Source organism: Aquarana catesbeiana, linkage group LG05 (assembly GCF_042186555.1).
Source record: "Aquarana catesbeiana isolate 2022-GZ linkage group LG05, ASM4218655v1, whole genome shotgun sequence".
Taxonomy (NCBI): domain Eukaryota; kingdom Metazoa; phylum Chordata; class Amphibia; order Anura; family Ranidae; genus Aquarana; species Aquarana catesbeiana.
The window spans coordinates 356,293,830-356,320,191 of NC_133328.1; the positions used below are offsets into that span (position 1 = coordinate 356,293,830).

Below are 26,362 nucleotides of genomic sequence, written 5' to 3' on the forward strand. Positions count from 1 at the left end.
AGTTACCACCCGCTTAGGCTCTGAGGAAAGGGGCTCGCCCCCGAAACGCGTTAGCCATCGCCGTATTTACCTGATTTCCGGTCCCATTTGTATCCTGATGTCTGTTACTGCACACCTGCAGTCTATGTCGATGCCTGTATTCCAAGCTCGTTTGTGAGTATATACTTGCTATTTTACAGTTTTAATAAACGCTATCAGTGATAATGCGCTAGGTCGGTGCGCCCTCTCTTCCTTTTGTTCCTTCTAAGCCACTTAACCACAGGTCTAAGGGCAAGGATTGTCGAATCGGCAACTGGTTGCTATAGTGGCGATCATTTGCATTCGTTTACTGTTTTTCCAAACTGTGAACAACTAGAGTTAGGGTTTTTGCTTGCAGCCTTATCCATAGCCACGTAGCACATTAAACACACCAATGGCTCAGGCTTTTGAGGGAAATAATTGTGATCAGACAAGGTTTTCCAACCTGTCAAATCACTACCCCCCACCATAATCTTCTGCTCTGGGGATGAAAATGCAAATGGTCATTACACTTAGGGCAGCACCAAAGCTGTTTATACTGGACTTGCAATTATTTAAATTCTTCCTTCACATTTAACTTGAGAAATTAATAGAATCTAAATAGTTGCTATGGATTACAAGAATAGAGTTTTGAGTGACAGGAGGACTGCTTTCCTCCTAAGCTGCTGGAAACAGCCTGACACTGAGCCTGTACAGCCTCCACCCATGCGCCTCCTAAACTGCCCATCACAGCCCTGTGCCTGCTGCTTTTATCTGCTAGGAACACAGAGCCTGCTAGTTCAGCTTGCTAGTTCAGAGCTTGCTAGTTCCGACAGAACTAGCTTGTTAGTTTGAAGGAGTGGAGTAGTAAGACTGTCAGCACACAACAACACAGGCTGACAGATACTACACTTGTCCACGAGATACTAAAGTACACACAAGCCAACAGTTTTAAGCCAAGTTCACACTACCATTAAAAGTAGGAGTTTAAGGACTATAGTAACGCACCATAAAAATGCCCCCACCTGCATATGTAAGCGTATGCAGCGGGTTTGCGGTAAGTTAGGACTTGTTCACAACAGTCAATAAAAATGCATTTGGGGTGCGTTTTTAACATGCCTTCAACATGTGCCAATTGCGCATCAAATATGCTTAAGACATTTGCATAACGACTGTAACTTGCATTAAACGCACATCAAACTCAATGAACCACTCACATTATAGGTGTGTTTGTTAAGTGTCAGTATTTTGAGCAAGTGTAAAAAAGTCCTTACTACCCCACATTCTATCCCTGTATATCTGGTGGCTAAGACAGAAATGTTTAAAGGGTAACTCCACTTTCGTGGGCAAAAAAAATAGCAAATAAAGAAAAAATAATATAGCGCATACAATTGCAACACTAATCATATTGTAATTGAATGTCATTAAAAATCACCTTTCCTTTTCAATCTTCAGCTCTGTAATTTTCTTAGAATGCAATATGGCTACCTGGAGTTGTTCTGTACACAGAGTGTGTACTGACCACTCCCCAGAAACATAATTTCCTGTTTGTGTGATTGGCTCAAGAGTTTTCCCAGAAGTCTGCCTAAAATACAAGTCCGATTTCAGGCATCCCCTGCAACAAAAATTTCATTTTTGGAGAAATACTTTCAATAGGAACACATCTTAATGGATGCAGGCCCAGCAGATTTCCTCATTAGTGCCCTGCAGCTGCACACCTGACAGTTAATTATGAAACCGCTCCCATTAGACCCACTCAGAACAGAGGCAAAGTAGAACACACTTGGATTTCTTCAGAATAACAAAAGGTAGGAATCTGCAACAAAGTTTGTTATAATCCTTGCAATGTACATGAATCACCCAGAGGGGAATGTTTTTTTCTCAACAAAAGTGGAGTTATGCTTTAACACTGGTAATGTTTTTTTACAAAGAAAATGGTAGAGGAGATCAGTGGTGGCACAGGGAGCTGAAAGATTACAAAGCAGAGCTTTAGAATGATAAGGGCACCTATTCCGACATCACATACACCATGGATACCCTGGAACCTGTGCCCCAAACAACTGAAACAACATCCTCTCATAGGGGCCACCTTAAAAAATTTACAAACAATCAATCAAAGGCATTCCCTTACCTAATCACTAGGACCAATAACCCCCTTGACAACAAATCCCAATTTCTTACCGGGAATGGATGGTTCTATCCAATCGCTTTACAACAGAAACACACCACTTCTAGTAGCACACTGTTTAAAGAATAATAAAATTAAATCCCTACCAGATTTACAAAAAGAATTAGGACAAACACCTCTGCAACTCAGGGAATATCAACAAATACGTGAATTCATTATGAATACTCAAAAACAAAAACATTTTCTTAGACCATTAACACCTTTCGAAACTATATGCGTTTCAGCCACTACAACCACTAAGAATATCTCCTTAACATTTACTTGGTTGCAGTCCAGCGATTTACAAGTACCTAATAGACACAAAACCTTCTGTGAATCAACTCTAAACAAATCCTTTACAAAAGATCAATGGCTACAAGCATGTGTGTTCGCACACAAATGTGCAATAAGAGTAAGATTGCAAGAAACATCATTTAAAATCTTAACAAATTGGTACATCACACCAAATAAAATACACAAGTGGTTTTCAACAATACCTGGGGATTGTTGGCGCTGCAACCGAGAAGAAGGCACTTTATACCACATCTGGTGGGAATGTGACCTGATTAAACCCTTTTGGAAACAAGTAATCAAGATCATAAAACATATTACAAAAACGAAAATTAATCTAGACGATGCTTGCTGCCTCATAAATATCACCAATTGCACCCTAAGAAAATATAAAAATTATTTGACCAGATTCTTAATCACATCAGCCAAAACAGTGATACCAAGACACTGGAGAAGCACCACCGCCCCTACAATTAAAGAATGGCTGGAAGAAATACATCTCCTTAAAGGAATGGAAGAGATCAGGGCAACAACACAAGGGAATACAGAAAATCTTAATAAAATATGGCAACCGTGGATTATTTTTAAATATTCTGATTCTTATACAACTTTCACACAGAGATAAACGTTTTATACAAAGAAAAAGCGAATTACCAGTATTTTTCTTCTTTTTATTTTATTTTTCTTTCCTTCTCTTTACTCTTCATCTCTATTACCATACCTATAACTTATAACTGGGGACACCTTTCAGGGGTTCACAAATCTACTCTCCTTTCTAGAATAAATAACAGATTTTTCTATACAAAGCTAGAGTATTTCCAAATAAATCATTATTGAAACAATAGGCTGGTTACGAAACCACCCTGGTGGTCTTACCAGTTAATACTCTACCATTGAAGTCAATTATTCATTGTCATATGAAACTTATGTACAGATGTTAATATGATTGTACTACTGTTATCTTTAAGCACTAATAAAAGCTTGTTGTTTATAAAGAATGATAAGGGGTTGGGGGATTTACTGCTGCCTGTTACTTGCCTATAGGAACTCATATATTTTGGGCTTTGGCTGGAGGTGGAGCTGCAACTAGCACCACAGCATAGATTTGAATGGAACCAAGTCTATGTACACTAATTGCCCTGAAAGATTTAACAAGTATTTGCCCCTCTGGTGAGACTTTGGGAATAATATTTAGATTTTATTCTCTATTTCATACATTTCATGTATACTTTATTCCTGTTTTTTTTGTTGTTTGTTACCTTTTCCCCTTTTATTGAGTGGCTTATCTCTGTTTTATGTACATGGTCTCAAATTACAGCAGCTTCTAATTGCACTTTATCTTTAACAAAAGACGTTAAGGAGCCACTGTCTCCTGATGCTTAGCTTCTGTAGAAAGGAAAATAAGAAGACACAGATCTTACAGAATTACACAGAGCAACATAAATCATTCAACATGAGCACATACTGTATGTTTTACTTTAATCAGCCTTTCATAGCTAGCATTTTGCTATTATGAACATGTGTATACCAATAGCTATTTTATTGTATTTAAAATATGTTGTTTTTGAAAGCCATTAGCCCTATTATTTTTTATATGTTTTGGTAAGTGTCTGTACAGTAAGCAAACAATCCTTGAAGAGTCACTAAACATAAAATTACAGTTTATTAATTAAAATATATATTAAAGCATTGAAAGACCTTCATGCAGCTGTAAATACTGTATATATTAAGGACAGCGAAGACATTTGACTTTGTCATCAAAGTTTCATATACGTAAATATTGTTGCTTATTAGGCTGATTTTGCAGCTCTTAATTTGCTACTATGCTATTGCAATACATGTCTGGTGTGTGGGTGATAGCACTGGACCAATAGCAGTGAGATTTTGTTGTGATATATACAATGGACTGCATCTTCCTTCAAATGAGCTGATCCGTAATGAAGGTATAGTGTATGTGGACCTTGTTCTGGTCCTAGCCTGGTTTCAGTTCATAGTGCCTTTAAGATTTGACAGTCTTTTTCAAGCCCCAACATAGATCTCCTATTGCATTGCATCATAATTCTATTGACATCCACTGCTCAAGCCCTGAAGAAAGGGGAGACCTTTCCCCCAAAACATGTTGACTGCATTTGATGCTCTTAACCAATGACCATTTCAAAAAGTACTCTGAGTGATATGAACCTTTGTACCAGGTGCTCCTCAATACCCACCCCAGAGTTTATTGGCTACACATGGAATTACAATACATAAGATCCCTTAAAGATACTGACATTATGTTTTAAATAAGGCCGGCCAAAGATGGTTCCAAGCTCGGCCGGTTCCTGACGATTCGAACTATGTTTGGGCAGGCTGAATGTACCAAGTTTAACAATCGATCAACTTGTGTACAACCAGCCAGTCAGATTTTACTTGTGATTATTGCTAGCGGCTGCTATAACCGCTAGCAATAATTACTGTCTTCTCCCAGGGGGCAGCTTCCCCCACCAAGAGAATGCAATGTCCCGGCAGGAGGGATTACCCTGTCAGCATTGTCTGTGTTAGTGGGGGAACCATGCAAATTTCTTTCCTGCAACCCATGGTTGCAGGAAAGATATTTGCACCGACTATGGTCTGCCTAAGTCAATCTATTACCCTTTTGCGGCACAATCAGAAAATGTTTTAACCCTCACCCATAGCCAATCAGGGTGAGTTGGGTCATCAGACTCAACCCTTCACTCTATCCCCCTTATAAAATCATGCTAGTGTCTGTTTGCAGTCCTGGCTGGATATATCTTTTTGCTGGGTTAAAGTATATGTCAGGGCAAAAAACATGCGGTACATTTCTGCAATACATACACATTTTGCCATGTTTTATACCTTAAAGTGGTTCTAAAGCCAAAAGTATATATACCGTATTTGTTTTACCTTAATGCATTTCCTGAATTATTTCAGTTATCAAACAGATCAAACAAAAGCTTTGTGACTTAAATGGTATATTCAACAGACCAAAGGGTAACAAGTTAGAGACATTTTCTTTTAATTACATATACTTTAACAACTAGACAGGTTGCCTACTTTGTATATTTTTTTAATATTCTTTCACATCACCACAGTGAAACTGAGGGTCTGTTTTCTGAATTTTCATCATGCAGATGTGTTGCAATACAGCCTATGATAGAAACATTTGTTTTTGTTATTTGGTATCCTCAATTGTCTCTAAAATTTTTTGGCTCAAAGTGACTACATCACTGTCACTGAAATATGCAACAGTCTTTAAGTGGAAGTCCGTGCTAAAACTTAGATCCCTGCATCTGTAGCCACCAACATTCTAACACTAACCTATCTAGCCATGAAAAGAAAAAATTAGTATACATACCTTTTCTGCAGGCGATCCGACCCGATCTCCAGCGGCGGAAGCTCTGATCCCATGCTGAGCTGTCAGCCGCGGCTTCGCTGTGTAGGCGGGTGCAGAAGACACGTCCATCAATGGAAGCCTCATAGCAACTCTATGGGTGATGTCACTTCCCATTAATTTCACAGCCGTTGTCGGCCGTGTCCTCTGCAGAGCTTCCACAGCTGGAGATCGGGTCAGATCGCCTGCAGAAAAGGAATGTATACTGATTTTTTCTTTTCAGGGCTAGATAGGTTACTGCTAGAATGTTGGTGGCTGTAGATGCAGGAATTTTAGTTTTAGCCTGGACTTCCACTTTAAAGTTCATCCAAACCCTCTAGTTTTTTCCTCACAGTTTGATAAACAAGCATGTTCAATGCAAGCTGGTGTGTTAAATGACTTAAAAGCAATGTACTGTACCTTTTTTAATGGTAATGCAGCTGGGAGGCTGCTAGACAGATCTTGAGGAGGTGGGAGAGAGCAGGGTTTTAAAACCATTTTCCTAATCTCCTGCTGCAATGTGCTGTGGCTCTAAAGGGCTGTGGGCAGTGCTGGCTATGTCTGTCCATTGATAGGGCCATCAATGGTCCCAAAATCTGAGCAGCTACTGAAGCATCAAGGGTAAGTGCACTGTGGTAATTTTCATTGCAGAAGGAAGAGCATTGTAATGCTAATAAAATAAGTTAATATCAAAATGTTTTAATGGTGGCATTAACAAGTGTTTAGAAAATGCTCCAGGGGGAAACAAAGAGCCTGGTGTTACTGTTATGGGTAGCCTACATCACAAATGTCATTTTATGATTTGACCATTGTGTGTTGCTCAGAGTAGGAGTAGGGACATGATTAAAACTGCAATCGAGGGTCGGAGTCATGCAATCACAGATAGCGATAGGGAATTTTTTGTAAGCTTACCTCCAATGTTCTTCAAGCTCATGTTTGTATTTTTAGTTTCATTTTGTTGGCCAACAAATGTGTACGGCAAGTAAAAACACCTAGACCTTCCTTGTTACTTCCCTATTAGCGCAAGAGTTTTCCCCATCAGTAACTTGTCCAGCAGCTGATTCTTTCTCCTTGTATAATGAAGCTCAGGTTGACATCAAGAAAGATAACAAAGGTCAAAACATGATGTCAAGGATAAAGTGAGGGCAGGAAAGATATCTGCTGCCTTGAGAGGAAGGTGACACACTTGGAGACATACTACTGCTTGCCATGATGAAAACAACCAAAACTTATTTTGAGAAATGGGTTGCATGAGTATTGATTAAATCGATTCATATTAATGTATATATATTGTTTCACATCAGATCCTGGTTTGGTCTTAATGGTTGGTGTAAGTGGTATAGCCTATGTTATAGAAATTGGCTTTGTTTCCTATTTTGAATATAGCTGTATAAATGAGGACAGATTATGTCTCCTTCATTAACAGATAATTGGAAAAAGTCAAGGCTGCGGCAGCAACAAGAACGCTGCACAATAGCTTAATTGCTGTATAGTGCTTGAACTTCTGTTAATCCTAATGTGTCCTATGCACTTTGATAATATACTTTAAAATCTCTTTATAGAATTCATGTACCTTGAAGGACACTACTGTAAGGACAGCTTGTTGTCTATCTAAAAAAAACTTCTGATTTAAGCTTTAGTCAGAGGGGGAATAACCCAAGAACTTGTTGTTATGAAGCTGAGGTTTTATTAAAAATGTTTTGACATTTATAGTGTTAGATATTTCCTGATACTAAGACGTTGCTTTTAACAATGTAGTGACATTGCAAGCTTTTTAAGTAATTGTATGCTCTTTTTTTGCTCCTATTTTCAAATAGCAGCAATTTCTAAATGTCATTCCTAATTCAATGTGCTGTACTAAAGCTGTTAACACTTTTCTGGGCAACGTGTTAGTGAAAGGACAACATTTAATCATTGGGCTTTTTAATTTCAGGTATTCTGTGGATAGACACACAGACATGGATAGGATATTCAACATCGATTCTGGAAATGGATCAATTTTTACATCCAAACCTCTAGATCGGGAGTCGTCTTTGTGGCACAATATCACAGTAATAGCTACAGAGATGAGTAAGTCAATTCTAAATACCAACATTTTCCCTGTAGTAATGAAGCAGGTCCTTGCTGAATTGATCTTAAGAAACATACTGGACAGTATGACTGGGCTTGTTGAACACTAATTATTGCAGTAATATGTCTACTCCTTGGCTATATGCAGGGATGAGCAAATCAACCTTCAGTTCAGTTCATGGGCCATTTCTCAAACCAGTTGTGAAGCCTAAAAATTGCAAAATGTAATCCAAATCCCACTCAAGTGTTTCGGGGTGGGGCAAATCTTGAAAATCAGGTCTATCCATTTTCAAGACTAATAGGCGATGAATCGTCAAATGAAGGGCATGAGGACCTGGGCACTGCCATGGGAGATGTACCAATGCAAAAAAAAATGTTTAACCAGCTTACAGCAGGTATCATCATTTTTATGCAACTGCTCAAAAATTGTTTAAGACTGCAGTCCCTCTTCCAGAGAAAAGGCAGTTTTATCCTGAAATACAAGTTAGAGTGCAGTACTCCTGATACAGTAGTCACACATATATTACAGTGGTTAAAGAATATGCAAGCATCTTAATTGGACTGCAGTGTAAAAGGAAAAGATGTAGCAGTTTTCATAATGGAATCAAAATCAGAGTGTATTTTTTCAGAGACAATGAACAGAAATATTTTTAAGACTCAATAACGCAGTATGTAAGCAGTTTTACTAGTCTGCAATTTCAGATGAAGAGACAAGACAAGTATTATCATGAAATAAGAAATTAAACTTCAGTACTTGAAAGATCAGTAGCCAGAAATATTGTACAGACTCAATGTACAGTACTATAGCAGCTTTAGTAGACCCAAATTTATAGAGAGAGATCAATCTTATGAAATAAAAATAAGAGTGCATTATTTTAGAGACGCCATCCACAGTATGTATACACTATTACTAGGCCACAGATGAAGAGACCAGGCAGGTTTCAATCAAGAAACTAAAATCAGAGTGTATTATTTCACAGAAATCTTGTACAGCTGAGGCACACATGTAAGCAGCTTTAGTACATTGCAGTGCAGTGCAGTTTAAGAGGGAGGGAATAGGCAGGATTTAATCAAGAAATCCAAATTATAGTGTATTGTTTCACAGGAAAAAAAATCCAGAAATGTTGTATTGATTTCATGCATAATATAGTCCTTTTATTAGGCCACAGTTTAATGGTGAGAGACCAAGAATGTTTCAATCATGAAATTACAATTATGCCCCGTACACACGGTCGGATTTTCCGACGGAAAATGTGAGATAGGACCTTGTTGTCGGAAATTCCGACCGTGTGTAGGCTTCATCACACATTTTCCATCGAAGTTTGACAGCAGGATATAAAATTTTCCGACAACAAAATCCGTTGTCGGAAATTCCGATCGTGTGTAAACAAATCCGACGGACAAAGTGCCACGCATGTTCAGAATAAATAAAGAGATGAAAGCTATTGGCCACTGCCCCGTTTATAGTACCAACGTACGCGTTTTACGTCACCACGTTTAGAACGATCGGATTTTCCGACAACTTTGTGTGACCGTATGTATGCAAGACAAGTTTGAGCCAACATCCTTCGGAAAAAAATCCTAGGATTTTGTTGTCGGAATGTCCGAACAAAGTCCGACCATGTGTACGGGGCATAACCGTTCGGTTCCAGGTTCGGGTCTCTAAAAATGCGATGGCATCTTGGGAGACCCTTTGAAAGTGTGTCCTAGTCTGTGCAGTACTGTACCCTATGCTAATACTCCACTAGTGTATGGTAGCGTTCAAAACATTCACCAATGCAAAGACCAGGATTGTCAGGAGAGGAGGGACAATAATAGCGGGTGTCACGCCTATATCTGCGCTTTCTACAGATACAACATTTTCTTTGGGGGGCTCGTTGGGTAGGGGTACTCTGGAGGACATACGGAAAATGCCTCTCATGCAGCCGGTTTACTGCATTTGGATTGGGAAGGTGAGGTGGAGCACCGTCTGGAAACAGAAGGGCTCTGACGAGCTCTTCCTGGAATTTAAGGAAGGATCCAGTCCGTCCTGAAGCTCTGTATAGCACATGAGCGTTCAGCAAAGCCAATTGAAATAATTACATTACAGAAGCAGAGGAAGCTTCTCATTCATCAAGAGTGATCGCAAGGGGGTAGCCATGAATCGGTGGCCTCCCCCTCAGCACGGATCGCTCCTGGAACGAAACCGACCCCCCCGGTGCCCGCGACGGTCCGTGCCAAGTACATCGTCGTGCGGCAGTCAGCAATTGGTTAAGCCACTTGACCACAGTTCAAAGGCTAGGTAGTACATTATTGGTAATTGATTATTTTAACGGTGAACGGCCACATTAGTTTGACCTTTTACAGAAAGACTTGAGTTTGGATCGAAATCAGGTTCAACCTCAACTTATAGCTCATATCTAATTATAATTAGTACAGCAAATATAAAACATGGTATCTTAGGCCTTGTCATTAAAAAAAAGTAATTAATTAGTGTTTGTTGTTTTGTCTGCAATTCCTATTGAATAGCTTGAGATAAATGTAAAATGGTTATTTAATGCAATATAACTGTGCTCACAGATTATGGCTTTGGTATAATAATCAAATCTATTTTGTAACAACAACCATTTGATAATTAAATGCTAGTATAATCCCAATCAGCACTGACACAAACACATCACTTCCTTTACTGGAAGTCACCCAGAGCAAGATTAAAGTTAATACAATTAGTAGCAACTATGAAGTCAGTGTGAAAGGCAGACCCAATTACACATGAGGCCCTGGTATTGGCAGATGCACAGACTATAAAATTGCATCTTGCAGGCTATCTAGGACAAATTGTCATTGAAGTTTTGAAAACAGTCTGGCATCTAGTCATCACATAATATTTAAGTATTAATAGAAGAAAAGATCAGTGTGTACTATGTGTGATCATAATATATAATACTTGGTTATATCCAGACTTACATTGCACTTGAACTAATTATATTTTTCTGTAGTATGATTCTGTTTTTTAATAATGACTGTAATATGTATTATTTCATGACCTCATCCACCATCCATTTGCTGCTAATAATAACATTTATCTAAAGCCATTTTTTATTGTTTTTAAATAGAATAGAGATGGGCTAAAACTCATGTCATGATTTTAGTGTGAGCGTGAAAGAAAAACCAAAGTTTTCATTTGCTACTGGAGCAAGTAGAGAGGGGAAATCTTCCATTGAAGGATGAAACCTGTATAAGGGAAGATTTCCCTTTCTTTTGGGAAAATCTCCTCACTTTCTGATGTGTCTTGAGACAGAAAGAAAATGAAAATGAAAAGAGACACAGCAAAAAGAAAAAAAATCTGATAGGGGTCTCAACAATTTCCTGCTATTTACTTTAACCACCTCCTGCCCGACAAAAAACGGTGAGTGGGGTGCTCTCCAAGGGCACGCTGTGTCCCCGGAACATGGCACAATCCTGATCTAGGTAAAGAACCAATGATGTGGCTCTTTAACCATGTGATCAGCTGTGTCCAATCACAGCTGATCACATGTAAGCAAGGAAAGGTCGGTTTTCTGACAGAAACTAAGAAAAACATTTTTTTCCACATTTTTCTGGCTTTTTTCGTTTTTTAGCAAAACATAAAAAACCCAGAGGTGATTAAATACCACAAAAAGAAAGCTCTATTTGTGTGAAAAAAAAAAAGACAAAAATTAAATTTATGTACAGCGTTGCATGACAACGCAATTATCATTCAAATTGTGACAGCGATGAAAACTGAAAATTGGCCTGGGCATGAAAAAATAAATAGAATACAAAACAAATCCATTGTATAATAAAATAGCTTACCACTCCACTATGATACCTGCAGGCTAAGTTAGCCTTCTCCATGGTGGAGGGCACCTCTATTGGTAAAAGGAGCTTCCAGATTCCATTAAGCCCTTCCTGGCAAGGTACTCCCTCCACATTGATGGCATGGGGCCTGGTATGGTTTAGGAGGGTTGGTAACCCCCTTTACCTGACCTGTCAAGCTGCATGCTCAGATACGGGTCTAGCATGGATTTTTGGGGGAGACTTCATGCTTTTTTGTGGTGAGTTTGGTATACAATTTAGGGGGGGACTCAAGTCACATCAAGACACACACAAACAGAGTGAAGCGGCCAGGAGTTGTCATTTAGCCAGAAATGTAACCACTTCCCGCCCAACCTATTGTAAAATAATGGCCGGGCGGGACTTTCTCAATTTTCACAAAAAATGTTGACAAAAAATTACTGTCTTCTTTCCAAAAAGGGGTCATTTGGTGGATATTCTGGCATTTTTTTTCGGGATTGATCAGTTTTCAGATATACTGTATATACTGTATATACCATAGTTTGTGGACTCTATAACTTTCCTACATACTAACTAATAAAGATTGATTTAGGTTATTTTCACTAAAGTAATGTAGCACAGTGGTTCTCAACTCCGGTCCTCAGGACCCACTAACAGGCCAGGTTTGCAAGATAACTGAAATACAGATGGCGCTGTTGCAGTGGGAGGGTGTGCAGAGTGACGCAGAGACACAAACACTAAAACCTGACTGACAGTGTATGTGAGTACCTGAGTATTGTGTGTACTTGAGTGTTGGGAGTACCTGAGTATTGGGAGTACCTCGGTATTGTGTGTTTCCCGTGTATTGGGAGTACCCGAGTATTGTGTGTACCCGAGTATTGTGTGTACCCGAGTATTGTGAGTACCTGAGTATTGTGAGTACCTAAGTATTGGTTGTACCTGAGAATTGTGGGTACCTGAGTATTGTGGGTACCTGAGTATTGTGTGTACCCGAGTATTGTAAGTACCTGAGTATTGTGAGTCCCTGAGTATTGGGTGTACCTGAATATTTTGTGTACCTAAGTATTGTTGGTACTTAAGTATTGTGTGTACCTGTGTATTGTGAGTACCCGGGTAGTGTGAGTGCATGTGGTCTACGAGTGCAAGTGGGTCTGCGAGTGCACGTGGTCTGCAAGTGCACGTGGCCTGCAAGTGCACGTGGGGCCATGAGCGCACATGGGTCCATGAGTGCACATGGGTCTGCGAGTGCACGTGGTTTGCAAGTACCTGTGTATTTTCTTGTTGAGTACCTGTGTAGTGTATTGTTGAGTATTAGTGTCAGGAAGCTAGTTGTTAGGTAATCTGGACAGGGTATAATCCCCAATCCTTATTAAATTGGTAGGTATGATGGCCAGCGGGTGTGGAAATGCGACTCGGTGTACATCTTGCGGCACGTATGCGTTCCTTGATTGTCTGATCAAGGGCGAATACTGCTTTGCAAAATGTAAGCACATTGTTTCCTTGGAAGCCCAGGTTCTGAATCTAGGGAAGCAACTGTCAGCACTGAGAAGACCCTCCATGCTAAAGGAGAGCTGGGAATGTACCCGGCAGGTGCTGGCAGGGGTCAGCACAGAGGCGGGTGGAGACAAAGAGGTGCAGGCACCATAAAAGAGTAGATGGGTAACAGTCAGGAAGGATAGAGGGGGAAGTGCCAGGGAGGCCGATCCAGGGCTGGAGCATCCCAAAGGGTACGCTCCATTGAGTGACATTGGGGAAACCAGTCATGGATCAGCACTGCTGGAGCTTTAGGGACTCTCCTAGCTGCCAGGAGAAGAGTGGGGGGAAGCAAAGGGAAAGGATAGACAGATTATGGTGGTAGGGGACTCAGTTCATAGAAGGGAAGAGAGGGCAATCTGTGACAAAGACCCGAAGCGCTGAACTGTATGCTGTCTACCAGGCGCTCGGGTTCAGCACATCACAGATCTGGTGGACAGATTACTGGGAGGGGCTAGGGAAGACCCAGCTGTCATGGCGCACGTTGGCACCAATGACAAAGTCAGAGGCAGATGAAGTGCCCTAAAGAACGATTTTAGGGACTTGGGAGCTAAATTGAGGAAATGGACCTACAAGGTAGTATTCTCAGGAATACTACCGGGACCTCGAGCCACACCAGAAAGGCAGAGGGAGATTAGGGAAGTAAACAAGTGGCTGAGGAGCTAGTGTTTTAAGGAGGGGTTGATTGGCTGGCAACCATTCATGGGTATTCCCTTTATCGCAGGGATAGAGAGGGTAAAAAAGGGGGAGGGATATGTCTATATATCAAGAATAATTCAAGTGAATGTGAGAGATGACATCACTAAGGGAGCTAGGGAGGAGGTGGAGGTGGACCTCCTATCACAATTTGGATTAGCAGCAAGGATGGGAAGTGTCATCATAATAGGGGATTTTAGTTATCCAGACATAGACTGGGCAGAGGGAACCACGCATTTGTCTAAGGCTCACCAGTTCCTAAATGTCTTGCAGAACAATTTCATGGGTCAAATGGTAGACGTACCAACTATAAATAAAGCATTACTAGATCTACTGATTACCAACAATACAGACCTGATCAAGGATGTGTAAATATGGGGCAATTTAGGAAACAGTGATCACAGGTCAATTGGCTTCAGTATAAATCACACAAATAGGAAACATAAGGGGAATACAAAGACACTGAATTTCAAAAGAGCCAACTTCCCTAAACTATGAGCCTTGCTAGAAGCCATAAATTGGGATAAAATCTTAGGAACAAAGAACACAGAGGAGAGATGGGTTCGCTTTAAGAGCATATTAAATAAGGGCATTAGCCAGTGCATACCATTGGGTAATAAATTTAAAAGAGCGAACAAAAGTCCTGGGTGGCTTAACTCCAATGTAAAAATTCAAATAAAAGCAAGGGAGAAGGCACTCCAAAAATACGGGGTTGAGGGATCATCATCAGCGTTTATAAAGAATGCAGCAAGAAATGTAAGGGTTCAATTGGGGCAGCTAAGATAGAACAGGAAAGACACATAGCGGAAGAGAGCAAAAAATATCCCAAGAAATTATTTAAGCATGTAAACAGTAAAAAAGGGATAACAGACCATATTGACCCATAAAGAATTAGGAAGGACATGTGGTTACAAAGGATGGGGAGATGGCAAAGGTATTGAATTTATTCTTCTCCTTAGTCTTCACGAGGGAATCGGGGGGCTTTAGTAACCAAAACTGCAGTGCTTATCCTCATGACACGTCACAGGAAGCAAACTCATGGCTAACAGAGGACAGAATTAGAATTAGACTTGGGAAATTTAACATAAAGAAAACACTAGGACCGGATGGCTTGCACCCAAGGGTACTTAGGGAACTCACTCAAGTAATTGCCAGACTATTGTTCCTAATTTTTACTGACAGTCTACTGACTGGAATAGTACCAGCGGATTGGAGAAAAGCCAAAGTAGCACCAATATTTAAAAAGGGCCCAAAATACATCCCTGGGAATTACAGACCAGTTAGCCTAACATCAATAGTATGCAAGTATGCATGAATTCATGAAGAATCATTCTTGCCAAACTAATCTATTAACTGTGTATGAGGAAGTGAGTTGCCATCTAGATAAAGGAAGGCCCGTAGACGTGGTGTATCTGGATTTTGCAAAAGAATTAGACACAGTTCCCCATAAACGTTTACTGTACAAAATTAGGTCTGTTAGCATGGTCCATAGGGTGAGTACATGGATTGAAACCTGGCTACAAGGGCGAGTGGTGATAAATGGGGAATACTCGGAATGGTCAGGGGTAGGTAGTGGGGTCCCACAGGGTTCTGTGCTGGGCCCAATTCTATTTAATTTATTCATAAACTACCTGCAGGATTGGGTAAACAGTTCAATCTCTGTATTTGCGGATGATGCTAAGCTAAGCAGGGCAATAACTTCTAAGTAGGATGTGGAAACCTTGCAAGAAGATCTGAACTAATTAATGGGGTGGGCAACTACATGGTAAATGAGGTTTAAAAATGTAAAAAAATGCATTTGGGTGGCAAAAATATGAATACAGTTTATACACTGGGGGGAGAACCTCTGGGGAAATCTAGGATGGAAAAGGACCTGGTGGTCCTAGTACATGGTAGACTCAGCAATGGAATGCAATGCCAAGCTTCTGCTAACAAAGCAAACAGAATAATGGTATGCATTAAAAAAGGGATTAACTCAAGGGATAAAGCGATAATTCTCCAGCTCTACGAGGCAACAAAGCTAATAAAGAGTCTGGAGGATATTAGTTATGAAGAAAGGTTGCGAGCACTGAACTTATTCTCTCTGGAGAAGAGATGCTTGAGAGGGGATATGATTTCAATTTACAAATACTGTACTGGTGACCCCACAATAGGGATAAAACTTTTTCGCAGAAGGGAGTTTAACAAGACACGTTGCCACTCATTAAAATTAGAAGAAAAGAGGTTTAACCATAAACTACCTAGAGGGTTCTTTACTATAAGAGCAGTCGGGATGTGGAATTCCCTTCCACAGGCAGTGGTCTCAGCGGGGGGGGATTGATAGTTTCACAAAACTATTAGATAAGCACCTGAATGACCACAACATACAGGGATATACAAGGTAATACTGACTTATAATCGCACACATAGGTTGGACTTGATGGTCTTGTGTCTTTTTTCAACCTCACTTAATATGTAACTATGTAACATCACAGGTGAGATCATTTGCTGCTCAGTGATTGCAGTAATCCAGTCTGCATTTCCCCAAGGTAATACTTAAAAAGTGGTTAAACACTTGAAAATGTCAGTGTTGCTGTAGTTAGTTGTATACATTGCACAGATGCACTATTTTACAAGCAGGGTCAAGCCATCCCCCAGGTCATTTTGTCATGTTAATGTTTCACTGAAAGCATTACTGAAATCAATGCTCCCCGCCAACAAAATGTTTTACTTTTTTTGCTTTGGTACATGTTGCCTAGCATCCCATGCAATTCGTTTGACAATCCCTTATCTATAGCCTTAGAAATTGTCCAAAACTGTTTTTATTTATATGGCTTGCAAAAACCTCAATGGGGTTGAGATTCAGCACCCAAATTATAATTACATTCGTCAAACCCTGCTTGAACCGAATCCAGGTATGTTCAGCTCTTCACTATTATTGAACAGTAGCTGGCACGTTGGCATGCAAAAAGATAATTTCTTCTTAAGGTGTGTTATTTCTGGTGGAAATTGATTGAGTAGATTTAGCCCAACTTTCAGTTGGCTGGAGCAGGTGTATTGCCAAATTTGCTATGCCCAGTGCATAGGCTAGGTTTCTGGATATTGCAGGCTTAAAGAGAACCAGTTTAGGGCACAGTGACAGGATCACTTAATAAGGCACCACCCCAAGCATTTATGCTCACCTTCACTGCACTTCCCTGCTGCTCTGATTGCTTTTTTTAGAGCCTGTAAAAATGTTAGTATTTTCAGACATGGGGGAGCATGTAGACTTATCTTCTTTTTCCCCAGGATGCAATGTTCAAGCCTGAGCAGCCAGTCTAGCAATGTCACTAACAATGTAACCTGTGGGAGAAGGTCATACACTCTATGTAAGCTCAAAAATAGACCAACACAGAGTGTTTAAACTTAGTGCTTCCAAATGTGAACAGGGCAGCAGGGGGTGCAGGGAAGGTATTTATCACTGGGTGGGGCGTGCCCTATCAAAACAACCTCAGGGAAATAGGACGGATTCTCTTCTGTTAGAAAAGATTTGCATTCACAGATAAATAGAGCCATCACCAAACTCATCGTGCATCCATATTATAAACGTATACAGGTAATTGTAGTCAGAGTCTTCACTTGGAAATGCGATAATCCTAACTACCAAGACCTGAGGTGTGCCTTGGCCTGGCTGGTCAGTATGTCTAAAAGAGGGCATACCCTATACGAATGAAATGTAAATGAAATAATAAAAGTATGGGGGAATGGGTGGGTGGGAACCCGGAAATGATCTGGAAGGATCTGTAGGAGGAGGAGGAGGGATATATAGCCCTCAGACTCCTCCTACAAATCCAGGCTAGCCTGCGGCCAGCCATCAAACTTGTAGTCAGAGTCTTCACTTGGAGATGCGATAATCCTAACTACCAAGACCTGAGGTGTGCCCTGGCCTGGCTGGTCAGTATGCCTAAAAGAGGGCAAAAAGAGACCCAAAGTAGGTGTGATGTGAAAGCTTCAATGAAGGGCCAGCAACAGCCATCCGTCCAGAATATAGTGAAAGCCTGGATGCCTACAAAAGGTACGTATGAAACAGCTAAAACAGGAGGAACTCCAGCGCCCCATGTACCTGATGATCAAAGAAGGGGCCCCCTGTTCGGGACCCCCAAAGTTGCCTCCGATCCTGATGACAATCCAGCAAAAGGGTTTAGGATATGAGCCTAATAAGGAAGGTAAACCTGGACATGAGAATTAACTGTTCATGGTGAGAGGATGCATGGGAAAGGGAGAAAAAGCTGACCCAGGGAATATTGCAGAGAAGGACGTATACTTAAAACCGATACCGTGCCTGCAGTACGGTAATGACCACGGACCCCTAGCTTGTCCCTCTATTTTAAACATGGAGAAGTTGTGAGCCTAGCAAAAGGGAATTGCCTAGAGCACCAACTGGTAACTGAGCCAGGGGTAGGAGACAGGAGGTCTGAAACACCACAAAACCTGTCCGGTAACTGGTAGCCGTGCCAGGAGAACATCCCTGACTACCCTTATCATGGCTTAGAGAGGGTGAGTTGCAAAAATTGGACAGACTAACAGGAGTTTGTAGGGGCCTGAAATGCTGGTCACCTGATAGATATTTGATAGTGTTGGCAGATGGCCAAAATGCAGAGGCAATATGCAGCGAGAGCCAAACACATGAACCAATGAAACCTTCCCACCCTTGGTAGAAGACCTCAGAATACTCTGGATAAAGAACCATTGGCCAGATTGATCACCTCTGACCAAGCTTGCCCCCACTTTCACATGCCCCTGATGAAGAAATTCCAACATCACCTGCAGGCACACAGAGAAGAGCAGGAGCCGGGGTCGCAGCTGAAACCTCCAGTCTAGCCGAGCGGGCTATCCCCTCCATCCTGTCCAACAATTGTAGCATGGAGTTTGGAATAACAAACTAAAAAAGTACTGCCCCCCCCCCCCAGCTTGAGGCCAGAAAAGGGGTACACCAGTGATAAAACTCAGCACTGAGTTTGGTATGGTCCTACCCCTACCTGATGGGGTGCTTCATGCACTGAACCCCCATGCGGCGTTGGAGATATAAATGTGAATTTGGCACTTCCGGAATGCGCTGGCCATGCCCTGACCTAAGGAAACACAAACTAGAGAAATGAGAACAGACAACCAACCCATGAACAACAACACCCCTTTGTACCTGACAAGTGTGAGGATGTAGGTGCAGAAATGACAAGACCAACAGCACGTGAATGTGAACCTAATGATGACACAACCCTAGATTATGTAGTGAGTGAGCCCGAGTAACCTGCAGCGCTAAGACAGGTAATTAAAAATGAACACTCAGGGCTGAGATACCCACAGACCGTGGTGGGTAGTAGTAAAGGTGTAATGGTGAACGTGCATGTATGACATATGGTATACGGATGAGAAGATTGTGGGACCACAATCAATTAAAAACAAAACTTTACCCCATATGGATCTGTAGACGTGACAGACCCTGGATGTGAGCACTAGCTAACAGATTTGCTTATGAACAAAATACTACTACAGGAATGCTACGAATGAAAGGCTACGACAGAAAACAGACACAGGTAGCAAAACTGAACCCTGAGGGCTAGTGTACCCACAGACCGTGGTGGGTAGACGTGCAAGTGTAATGAAATGAACGTTCATTGTATGACGTATGATATACGGGCGAGAAGATTGTGGGATGACAATGAATTAAAACTAAACCTCAGCCCGTATGGATCCCTAGACGTGACAGACCCTGGATGTGAGCACTAGCTACCAGATATGCTATGAACGAAAACTACGACAGGACAATGCTGCAAAAGAAAGCTACACAGGAAACGCTACAACAAGACCATGCTACGAAAGAAAGCTACACAGGAAACGCTATGACAGAAAAATGCTACGAAAGAAAGCTACACAGGAAACGCTATGACAGTAAAATGCTACGAAGAAAGCTACACAGGAAACGCTATGACAGGAAAATGCTACGAAGAAAGCTACGCAGGAAACGCTATGACAGGAAAATGCTACGAAGAAAGCTACACAGGAAATGCTATGACAGAAAAATGCTATGAAAGAAAGCTACACAGGAAACGCTATGACAGGAAAACGCTACGAAAGAAAGCTACACAGGAACGCTTATGACAGGAAAAATGCTACAAGAGAAAGCTATGACAGGAAAGCGCTATGACAGAAAAAATGCTACGAATGAAATCTATGACAGGAAAGTGATACGACAGGAAAATGCTACGAAGAAAGCTACACAGGAAACGCTATGACAGGAAACGCTACGACAAGACCATGCTACGAAAGAAAGCTACACATTAAATGCTATGACAGGAAAATGCTATAAAAGAAAGCTACACAGGAAACACTATGACAGGAAAATGCTACGAAAGAAAGCTATGACAGGAAATGCTACGACAAGACCATGCTACGAAAGAAAGCTACACATTAAATGCTATGACAGGAAAATGCTACGAAAGAAAGCTACACAGGAAATGCTATGACAGAAAAATGCTACGAAAGAAAGCTGTGAAAGGAAAGCACTACGACAGGAAAACAATACGAACAAAATGCTACGACAGGAAAATGTTGCGAATGAAAATGTTACGAATGGAAATGTTGCGAATGAAAATGCTGCAAATGAAAATGCTACGAATTAAAATGCTGCAAAATTACATGCTACGAATGAAAAAGCTACAAATGAAAATGCTACGAATGACATGCAACGGTTGACATACTACGAATGACAGGAACGCTATGACTGAACGTGGTATGACCGAAATGCTGAGGCTGGACGCATTAACCAACAACGCTAGGACGCACCTGCTAGACTGAACCCGCTAGACTGGAACGTCGTGACTGAACATGAGTGACATCACCCGCTATGACAGTGACACACTATGACAGCCCCGCTATGACAGGATATGCTATGACAGGAAGCTATGACTATGACTTGAAAAATGCTGAAACTGAACATGCTGACAGAACCGCTATGACCACCTGCTGACAAACCGCCAGACAGAACATGCTGTGACTAAATATGCTAAGACAGAAAGACGCTGACAGGAACACGCTAAGACAGGAACACGGGCAAGGAATCCTATGAACCAGCCTCCCCCATCCTGGTACTGCCCTGAGTGACCCCCCTCCCCCGACCCTCTGCATTTTGAAAGGGGGGGTTGCGCACAGGGGCAAGGGCGGCAGAAGAGCTAATAGATTCCGTTGTTAATTTTTATAAACACAGAAAAAGCACCAATATTTACACTACAAAAAAACAGATATTTCCCTGTATTCATTCCCTGTCCTTTGACAGGGCCACTCATCTGACCCTAACAGCAGGTAATTGCTCCATGAGCGGACAGATGCGCACAGCTGCAGAGCTTGTCATTGCTTGTATGGCTGCATCTCATGAAAACCTGGCTGTACAGGCTGCAGAAATGCTGACCTGGGAGTTGTAAAACCCTGGATGGCCGTGTGAATGAGTAAAAAGATAAGCTGGTTGCAGCTTTATCAGGCCGGACTTTGTGAAACGGTGGATATTGCGCTGGCGTGCAGTCCGCTGGAGGGATGAAGCTCCGCCCCCCCATCCGAAAGCCAGAGACAAAGTATATGGGCCCCTAGCGGTATGAGGAGCCGGGAGATACAATTCCAAATGTACAATGTGTGGAGAAGTTGACTATTATTATTATGTGTACATTGTATTTGAACACATGCTTAGCTGCAGAGGAGCCCCAGAAGGAGACACTAGCACTGGTACAGCTCACATCATGCATCGATCCCCACCCCGTACAGCCCCTGGGCGTGGTAATGTAAATTAGACCCAGCTCCCAACATTGTCTCGGGCCCTCTCTCCCCTCCCATTCGCTTCTCATACTGTAATGGGAGGGGTGACGACATGCAGAGATACTCCCTCCCCCTGATGCTGATGCGAATAGGGAGAAAGAGGGAGGACGGACGCCCTGCCCCCCTTCCTCCGGCGTGAGCACAGGCGAAAACAGGTGGGCGTCCCCTCGAAAATGCTGGATGGAGCATGTAAAGTGGGCAGGCGGCACTGGGAGAAGCGGGCGGCTGAACACTCCCCCTCCCGGCGTGATCACCAGGAGAAGCGAGGGGGACGGCCACCATGTGGGTCTGTACAGGGAGAGAGAAGCTGGTGAACGGCCGAACAAAGTCCCCCCTGGCGTGAGCACCGGGAGAAGCGGGGAGAAACCATGGGGTGATAGGAAGGTGGTTGGGCGTGTGAGCACCAAGAGAGGCACTGCCACCACTGTTGCAGCGGACCGTCTCTCAGCAAGAAACCCGGAAGTGACGTGTCGGCGTAACCCAGAAATGATCAGACGAAGGATTTGTAGGAGGAGGAGGAGGGATATATAGCCCTCAGACTCCTCCTACAAATCCAGGCTAGCCTGTGGCCAGCCTTCAAACTTATCAGAAATTTGAAAAATGCTCAACTTATAGAAGATACAATTAGTCAAATGTGGCTTATCTATTTGAATTATCTACACAATCATTATATTTATGTAAACTTTAGAAAAGCCAAGAGGCTAGCTTTCGCTGAAAGCATTGGTATCTGAACCCAGAGATTACTCTTAAAAGGAAAGAGATGGCAAATCAGTTTCATCACTAGGTTGGTTATGAAGCCTTGCACCATAGAGAACACACAGATGTATAGTTTTGTGTGAAAATACATTTCTATTTGTAATTGCCTTGGATAGTAATGGTTATTTTATGTCCTGTGGTGGAAGTCTGCACTTTGAGTGATTGCAGCTGCTGACTTCCACTGAGTTATGATTATTGCCAACAAACCACAGCATCTTGTGATCATTTGGAAAAAACTGTAGGTTGGCCTCTGTGATACATAGAGGTTGCAAGTACTTGGTTCAATAACTCAGTTTACCATACTTCTTGCAAATAAGATCGATCAATGCACATGAGCACAACTACAAATAACATCTAACGCTGGACAGTTGGGGCTTATTTTAAGGTATCATTATGTCTACTATCACTTGTGGGCCATTTGAATGAAGTCTAGGGTTGAATATGTTCAATGTTAAAGCATTGCTCTTGTTTTATGGTTTATTTGCTTGGTATTGCTGTATTTTTGTCTTTATAAGAATAGTGTCATGATACATTTACACAGTGCTTCCAATTTTCTGCTTGGGAAAGTGGCTGTAAAACTGGCAATACACAGCTTGTGTTCTTTTAATTAGGCGTTTGATTGTTAGATTCAAAGACTCACAGGCACAACATTAAAAAAAAACGAGACATTTTCCAAAATTAAGTATTTAGCGTCTGGTTTCTGATCTCTGTACAGTTCACCCTATATAGCCATTGTACACATACAGGTCTCTTATCTTTTTTATTACAGGTAATCCTAAGGAAAGTAGCCGTGTTCCTGTGTATATTAAAGTTCTGGATGTCAATGACAATGCCCCGGAGTTTGCAACACTGTATGAGATATACGTTTGTGAAAATGCAAAGGCAGAACAGGTGTGTATATGTGATCTCCTGGCAGTTAAGTTCCATTTAAAAATGAAAACAGCTGATCCATGTGGTCGATTTGAAGAGTTTTTTTTTTTTTTTTATTGCACCCTTGAGCTGAAGATTATTATTTTAAAGTTAGCAGGCATCTGCTTTGCAACAAGCTTACAACTGTATACAATTGCATGCTTGTCAACATTTCGGAATACATGTCAACCAAAAAAAAAAAATGATACTCATATTTACTAAAATTCAAGTGTGACTTTTCTAGAAAAGTGTGTGCATTTTTGGCGAATTAGATCACTGTCCATTGATCACTTTGATTTTTTTTCACCAGTTACATATGCATATTATATGCATTTTTTTATTGTGTGCTAGGTTTGTAGTGCTCAGGTTTGTGAAAACGTGTCTTTAAGTCTCATCATTGGCTGGCCCCATTTTGATACTATACTCTGCATGGAAATATATGATGGAACTAATGTGTGCATAAAATACAAAACTAGTGGCCCTAGGGAGGGAATGAGTCAGTCTCTGTGATGTTCTTTTCAGAATTAAGCTATACTTTTCACTTGACTGCTGAGATTTCTATTTCATAGTTGGGCATATAGGACATATACTGTATAACAAATCTGTGTATACTTTAGATATTTATTAATCAATAAATGTTACATAGGCACTTTCCCAATAGGGCCCAATGCCAGAATGGAAATAAAAATGCAGCCTGGCAGATAAATTATAACAGATCACATGTGTATGTCTGACCAAATCTTGTTTGGTCCAGTGAAACAAAAATGTTAATGAAATGGCACCACTATTAACTCAGTAAAGCAAGTATAGGCTAAAGGCAGTTTTGTAAAAAAAAAATGAAAGAAAACAAAGCTTATTGTGAAAAGCTGCTTACAGAGCTGCATGTTTCTTATGATGGCCCCAAGATACTCTTAAGGATCCCAATGCCATGTGGATTTTGTAAGCTCGGCAAGCTCCTGTACTGCCCGTCTAGGTCTGATATTTAATACAGGCATTTATAGAGTAGAAACAGTTTACACAGTGCTTTACATACTGTACATGCATGGTCCCTGCTCCCAAGGAGCTTATGATCTTAGATACCTATCTCACATGCAAGAATACACATATACAGTACTAGGGCCAATTTAAACAGGAGCAAATTACCAAATTACCAGCTTGTCTATGGAGTGTGGGAGAAAACCAGAATTGCCAGAGGCAAACCCAGCTCGAGAAAACATGTCAACTCAATAAAGATAGTCTCCTGGCTGGGATCCGAACCGAGGGACCCAGTTCCAAAAGACAGAAGTGCTAACCACTAAGCCACTGTGCTACCCTAATAGAATACGTTTGACTAGGCTGGACCCCTTAGCATACACATGGACAATACTTGTGGCAGTACATACACACCACAACTCTGTGATATTAAACTAATCATAAAATAAGCATACATTTGTACACTTGGCCTTGTAAATCACAGATATAGACTTGTGTCAACACTGACATTTCCAAACAGCTGCATAATTTTACTCTAGTGTTTATGCGTTAATTAAATAAGAAAACAAGGATAAACTGCAAACAACATCAATTTTGTATGAGACCATAAATACTTGGAATAATATTAAACCTGTGCTGTGAACATTGTTTTTATTTAGTTCTTATAAGGTGTAAATTGTGTTGATGAGGCACCATGCATATTCTTAATGTGACAGAAAAAATAATTATTATTCAGATCTTAGGTAAACCTAGGAGAATGTAGTTGAAGATAGCTGCACAGATTATTGTTATGTATTTCCACTGCAGTTTGCTTCCATAATAGTATTCATTTTAAGTGGCCCCAAATGACCACTTAGTATACTATTACCATTCATACTGTAATGTTCTGAAAAAACACTCTTTTACTACTAAACCTACAAGTAAAAGGCTGCTGCAAATAGAAAACATAGAATTTTAAAGGATTAGATGAAACATAAAAACTGCTAGGAAAATCTCCTGCAGATTTACTGTTTAATTCCCAATCCTCCCATGTGATGTTTGTCATCTTTCACCTCTGCTCTCCCTGTAACTTCCATATATATTGTCACTGCATGCGGAGAGGGAGGATACCAGCTATTTTGTGTCACAGCAGTAACGGAGCCTGGGTAGATCATCTCGCAATGTCACAGATTTTTTTTTAAACGTCACACTGGCAGTTCAGATAGTACTTTCTGTGCTATAATTAAGAGCTTTCATCTTAAAATGTTATTTTTTAAAGCTAATTAAACTGTAATTCCACTTGAAGTATTTCTAATCCTTTCATTAATGACTAAAACTAGGAAAGTTTCATATGTGTCCCTGCATGTATATATAGAGATTTCCAGTGCTTTTGTGGATTACATAAGTCATAAAAAAACTTCTAAGATAAAGAATGCTTGCTTTGCCATGTACGTTAAGTACTATGTTGAATTCATTTCAGGTATAATTATTAAGCATGTGAAATGTACAGTACATAACATGATAATTAATGTGACATCATGTGTATTTTAAAGTGGTAGTAAACTCTTCCTTTTTTTTTTTAATGGGCCCGTACTAGCACATTATGGAAGATTTACTTTTTGAATGGGGCCCTCCAGTGCTGAACTGTCAACCACTGCCGGCACTTCCAACTTCACACATTTTCTTTTCTGGGTTCATGCTCTGTGGATGTTCGAATGGAGCAATGATGTCACACAATTGTGGCACAGAGCTCTCTGCATTCACAGCACATTCAATGTGCCCTGGATGCAGAGCGCACTGTGCATGCACAGTGATGCCATCGACTAAAGTCAATGTGAATATCTCCTAAACAGCACATGTTTAGGAGATAATTGTAGTACTCACAGTTAAGCCTTGTAGGAGGAGGAGCAGGGTTTAGGGGATACATCAATGCCTAACATCTTCAAGTGGTTAATGTATTTACATTACATGTACATGAAGTACTGACGTCCAAGATTTTGCTAATG

The 26,362-nt window shown here is 41.0% G+C and overlaps 1 protein-coding gene across 3 annotated transcripts in view; it reads left to right on the forward strand.

Annotated features, from left to right (window-relative positions):
* Positions 1 to 26,362, forward strand: part of LOC141144830 (cadherin-6-like) — a 599,167-nt gene that overhangs the window by 513,607 nt on the left and 59,198 nt on the right. For all 3 annotated transcript variants that reach the window (XM_073630891.1, XM_073630890.1, XM_073630889.1), the window contains 2 exons: positions 7,759 to 7,895; positions 23,266 to 23,387. In XM_073630891.1, the coding sequence (XP_073486992.1) occupies positions 7,759 to 7,895; positions 23,266 to 23,387 (259 nt within the window). The remainder of the gene's footprint in view (positions 1 to 7,758; positions 7,896 to 23,265; positions 23,388 to 26,362) is intronic.